The 6,122-nt window shown below is 34.9% G+C and overlaps 1 protein-coding gene across 1 annotated transcript in view; it reads right to left on the bottom strand.

Moving 5' to 3' along the window:
• Nucleotides 1–425: 425 nt before the first annotated feature.
• The window catches only part of ST8SIA4 (ST8 alpha-N-acetyl-neuraminide alpha-2,8-sialyltransferase 4), a gene marked incomplete at its 5' end in the record, with an annotated part of 19,830 nt that continues 14,133 nt past the window's right edge, over nucleotides 426–6,122 (bottom strand). Inside the window, one exon of the mRNA XM_010150323.1 lies at nucleotides 426–723. Coding sequence (XP_010148625.1) covers nucleotides 426–723 — 298 coding nt within the window. The remainder of the gene's footprint in view (nucleotides 724–6,122) is intronic.

Here is a 6,122-nt window from a genome sequence, read left to right as displayed (position 1 = left end):
CATTATTTACACAATTGTTACCTCACCTCCTGTGCTATTAAAATTATATTTTTTTTATCTCCGTAGTCTTGCCCAATAGACAACATGTAGCACTTCTATTGTTCCCGATTTGAGGACTGAGAAATATTCTTTGAAGTCAGACTACTTTTTCACTAATTTATCACTATAATGATCACCTATTTTTTTTTTTACATAAAAGTGAAAACTTGCTGTGCTAATGCATTTCCTTGTTTGTATTAGAGCAGGCTAAATGAGTAGAAAACATTTATTACTAACCAACTTATTTTATCATAAATGCAATCCATTACAACAATAATGTAAATATCATACTTATTTTAACATTTTACTTGAGCTATTTTCTGCCTGCTAGGAATTCTAGTTATGAGCTGTATTGTGCCAAGGACAGACCAGTCTTTTCCAGACACTTACCCTCTGACAGCATGAATAAGTCTCAGTGATGGATAGGCGGTTCGCACTTTCAATTTATTCTTAAGGATTAATGCATTAACCCACTCCACATGCTTCTCTCCGCCTTTGACCATGAAAGCAGGGATCCAAAGGACACTGTCATTCAGCATGGATAGTCTATGCACAAATTTTTCTCTGTCACTCTCATTCCGAAAGCCTCCAAATGCTCTTTGTACAACTGATGGATTCATGGTAATAAAATCAGATTTAGTTCCCACATCGGCAGCAAACTCCACCACAGGAGCTAGATTGCACCTGAAGAGGAAGAAATTAATGGAAAAATGAAAATAAATATGAAACATTAACTCAGAAAAATGCATGCATGAAGGGAAAAGCTGAAAACGAACATGCAAGCCCATTTCAATTTAACGTGAGAAAAAAATACCAGTGATAATAGGTGTGATGACACACAGCATTTTACCCAGCCTGGACACTCATTAGGCAAACTTTTTAAAAACATTAAATGTATGTAATGCTGTGAAAAAAAAAAGTTCTTAGTACATTTGAAAACAGTGTCATCATGCTTTAGAACGGATTGACAGCTATAGCAGCACTTATGCATAAGAGTGCTTTCTAACACCTATTACCTTTCTTTAGTGTTCATTTGTCATCATGTTACCAACAGCTCATGCTCTTAAAGAAGCCATGCCGGCCAATTAAGGTATAATTTACACCAGTTAATAATTGACTTTTTTTCCCAATATAGCATTTAAATATGATTTACAAATGAACTTTATCCCATGTTAAATGAGGTTTTGGTAATTTCTTTTTTATATTATTACTGAGGCAGATTAGATGTTTTGAAATTTAGTATTTTTGTCTCATTTTGAAATGATTTTTTTTTTTTTAAGTATTAATCTCTCCATTTATTTCTCTAGGTCTCATTTTTCAATTTTGTTTAATATTTTCAATCACTTTGTGCTTGTTTGTAGGCTCGACAAAAAGGTCTCATCAGGACTTTGTTCAGCATTTTTTACCTCAGTTATATATATATACACACATATATATGTAATCACACAGAGTACTCTTCATAGGCAGCATTAGACGTAGTGACAAAATGCCATTCAGAAATTGTGATTTCAGTGACCAGTATGATCCAACTGAACAAAAACACCTCCACAACATCCACAGTGAACTAGCCTGTAGCTGATATGCCATAAATAAGTATCCTGACACAGCAATATTTTCACAATTTAACAAACTGCTCGGTTGAGGTAAAGAATGCTACACAATGTCGGAACTAGGTCCTTCAAAACATTGGCATGTTACAATATTCTTAATACAAATAGTATTCTTTTAGCTCTGCAATTCTTTCCTGGTACAGTAAAATTTTTACTTAAGCTTCTCTCCTAGCATCTTCTAATGGCCAGATCTCCAGTGTCATATAAAAATAACTGAAATCAGCAGGGCAATATTGATTAACAACAACTGATGACCTAGTCCTGACTGATAATATTAACTCCTCAGGACAACATTTCATTTTGTAATTATCAACTAAAGAAGTGGTCATGTCTTCTTCAGAAAGAGATGTTCTGAAGTCCACAAAACCTATATATTCTTAGGAGATAAAGGTGTCCCAGTTTCTGATGACACCTGGGCAGATATAAGTTTTCTTAAGAAACAGATTTACATTCTTCAGTAACTTTATACATATATTCCACAAACCACCTGAATGTGTTACAGGCTAAGTGTAGTATCTTTTAGAAAGTGGTAGTGGGGGCCCAAGAAAAATTCCAACTGATTTCAATACTGGCTTTAAAAATTGTTTCTAATAATTTATGGTTCTAATAAGATCCCTCGTCTTTGGCAGCTCCTCTCTTATCTGCCAGCATCAGTGCCTAAATCTTAATGTAAGTAGTTTGAAGCCAGCAGATAAACGTAATTTCACCTAAATCCTGAAAATTATCATAGGCATACCAAATTCAAGGTCTACCTACCTTGCATGTCATTACTGCTTTCTCAGTAGTATACTCAATACTGCATAAGCAGTATAAATTCTTAATATATTGCATATTTAGATTTTTCAAGTATAGCTTCAGAAGGTAATGAGCAATCCAAATACACTCAGTAACAATGGTGTTGTCTATGAACAGTTCTTTAGAATATTAGTCATTTTTTTCCAGCTTTGGTGTCTGAAATTAGACACCTGGTTATAATATTAGATGCAGATAAGGCATTTTGCTTTCCGAATGCTGAGCAGCTCTTAACCTTTGATCTTTTAAAAATTCAGTTATATAAATATGAATCAGTAGCAGTGCTGAAGTTTGAAATAATGTGATAAGTATATCTGCACTTTGAAAGGCTCTGGTTTTGAAAGGCTCTCTTTTCAAAGAAGTAACTAGACAGTGTTAGCAGTATAGTTATTTCAGTAGAACACAAAGGTAAGACAAGCTCTACAAATAAGTCTAGCTCTCTTAACGAAATACAGATTACTAAATTACTTGTAGTTGACCAAGTTATAAAAATACTATCCTCATTAAGCCACTTCTCATGTTCTTAGAGGTTACTTCCTTCAAAGAATTATTCCAGTCGTCATTACATTAGAAGTGTCAGTATTGAATATTTACTCTATATTTATCCAAACATTTGGAAAATATAAAACAACTGCTAAAACCCATCAATTAAAATCAGCACATTCTTCAGTAGGGAATAAATGAAGCAATTATGTCAGAAATATTTCCTTACAATTTCAAGAGTTTATGTGCTAGTGACGACCTGTAACACTCACCCTAAACTGCAAGTACCAAATAATTTGTGTTTCCAGATTATTTCAATAAAATTTTGTAGAAAGGTATCTTAGAATCACAGAATAGTTTTATCTAGTCTAAATCTACCCTCTTTTAGTTTCAAAGCAGAACCCCTTGTCCTATTGCAACAAGCCCTGCTAAAAAGTTTGTCCTCATTTTTCCCGTGTTTCAGGGATAATTAAACTAGCTGTTGTGTATTTACTTATAGACCTGAGTATATATAAATAGCTTTTGTTACGTATTTCAGAGCTTTGATCTTATCCTCTAATGCCTCTTTATGCTATGCCACAGTTTCATACAGTTGTTGGAATCTAAGTTTGTTAGCAGACATCAATGAACTCCTCTGGTGTCCAGTGACAGGACTGGGAGCAATGGCCATAAACTGGGGCCATGAACTGGAAAACAGAAGGTTCATCTGACCATGAGGAAACCCTTCTTCACTGTGAGGGTGTCGGAGCACTGGAACAGACTGCCCAGAGAGGTGGTGGAGTCTCCTTCCCTCGAAACTTTCGAAAGCCACCTGGACTTGTTCCTGTATGATCTACTCTATGTGATCCTGCTCTGGCAACCCCCCCTGGTTGGACTAGATGATCTCCAGAGGTCCTTTCCAACCTCTTCCACTCTGTGAATCTGTGTGAATCTGTAACTCTTTCAAGAAAAGTTTGTTTTCAGAGACACACATAAATGTACACTCATTTTAAGTCAAATTAAGAAGACTATTAACTGGAAAACTTTAAAATAGGTAATGCAGTAACCTTCCTTGTTATATTCTTTAATTCTAGCTCATTTGTTGTAAGGCACAGAATGCCAAATATATCCAAAACAGTGATGAAGAGGTGAGAGGGACTGCACCCCAATCTTCATCATTACATGCCTAGAAATTTGTACACAATAAATGAAAATTACTTTTATTTTTTTTAAGGTGTCATTGCTATATCAAATCCAGCAGGAAGAATAAATAGAAGATTGTAATTTACTGAGTTTCTTCTTTTTCACATGCTGCATTATTGATACCTTTGCAACTCTATGATTGCTTAAAATCTGACTTCAAAACACAATTGTCTACAACACAGCATCATCTTCCATGCATTCTAAGAAAACTTCAGGACTGCCTTCAGGTTAGTCGACCTGCAAATAAGCAGGCTGCTTATTTACAGGACGAAGTTGTTACGAGGTTACTAACACTAAGATGACGAGAACAGGTTGTAATTAAGTGTCACGCATAGCACTGAAGATTGACTTGAGCAATTAAGTAAACATCTGTAAATAAAAGTGTTGAGAATAAACATCCATTATGTAAAGCTTTGTAAACTTCCTTCTCCTGAGCCCAAGCTATTGACTATTTCAGAGAAAATTATGTAATGCAGTTCACCCCAGCAAAAATAATTTTACAAAACAATTGTGTTCATGAGTTCTTTTTGTTGCTTTTTTCCTCCCCATAAACATTCAGTGCAAGTGATTCTTTAAAACTAATAAGCTTGTAATTTTGTTTAATCAGAAACTCTAGTTCCTTCTTTTTTCCCTTGCATTAAACTAGCAAAAATTAAGAGTCATTATATATTCCCTTACTTCTTCTAAGCTCTATGAAGAGTGGAAGTGCTCAGAAACTGGTCTAATGAGGCAGAAATTGGTACCTTTGGGAGAGGGGGCTAGTGTGATTTGTAGTATCATAGGCAATAATATGCAAGGTACCTCAAATTAATGCTGCAGTCCCTCTTCTTCCCATGACACCAGCCCAGACCATATCCAAAAGCTCAGCACAACCATTTCAGCATAGTTAGTCTAAACTTACTATCAGGCATGAATTATATGATTTAGGTGATCAGTAAGTTTACAGGGCCAATTACTAATTTACATAGTATCCATGCTACTGAAAGCCAAATATATAAATAGAAAGGTTCACAGTAAAAACGCAGAGGCTCCCACACACGAGCTTTCAGTGTGGTAGCACATTTTCTACAGGAACATGCACAGCAATGCTATCACTAAAAAGAGATCTGGAGTAAAAGGGAAAAATTAGTTCATGTCTGAAATATCCCATGGTATTTTGGTATCTGTAGCATAACTGAGATCCTAAGATATAAAGACCAAAAAGTCCCAGTGATTGAAATCTGTCTGTTGGACGTATATCGTTACAGTGGCATATATTAAGAAAAAGTTGGGGAATAAAGAACCAAACTGCCAATGGCCAGAGTTGTATGCCATGAAAAGGACTGAAGAACAAAGTAAGTGCTGTTACACCACACTTAAAGTCATCAACACTGGGTCTGTTGTGACACCTTTATGGCCCAAACACAACATACTTAGTCTTCTAGAGAGCAGAGCTTAAAAAATAGAACAATGAAATATATTCACAAAAATACACTCAAATGAGAATTCAGTTATTTCACACAGATTCAGCTGAACTTACTTGACACTAAATACACAGTGTATGTATATGCACGTACATAACATACATAATGTATATTATGCCCAATACATAATATTCAAAGGCCATATATCAGTATTTGAGTTAATTTTAAATAAAAGCCATAAAATATTGCTTGAGTAAAAATTATTACTATTCCCATTTTATTTGACATTGAGTACTGAAAGAATATTCTTCATATAGTAATAATGCAAGAATTGGCCATAAATCTGTATGCTTGTTAATCATTTAACAATCTGTGCACTTGAGGTTTACAGGTTGAAATAAATATTTAGAAACCATATAAAGCCCAAACTGCACAGAAGGGCTGTAAAAACGTGCTTTGTTTCATTAGCATCTTCTCCTTGTGGAAAGTCAAAAATACCCATCACACAGTGCTAACCACATACACCCCGAGAAGCTTGAAAATTAAAATTAGATTGTTGCTGGAGACATAACATTAAAACTCTCTGAAACGTAAGGCATTACATAAACTACTA

This window comes from Eurypyga helias, unplaced genomic scaffold (assembly GCF_000690775.1).
Source record: "Eurypyga helias isolate BGI_N326 unplaced genomic scaffold, ASM69077v1 scaffold34504, whole genome shotgun sequence".
NCBI classification, from domain to species: Eukaryota; Metazoa; Chordata; class Aves; order Eurypygiformes; family Eurypygidae; genus Eurypyga; species Eurypyga helias.
The sequence above is the reverse complement of the archived record's forward strand: the minus strand, read 5'-3'. Positions and strand labels throughout refer to the sequence as shown.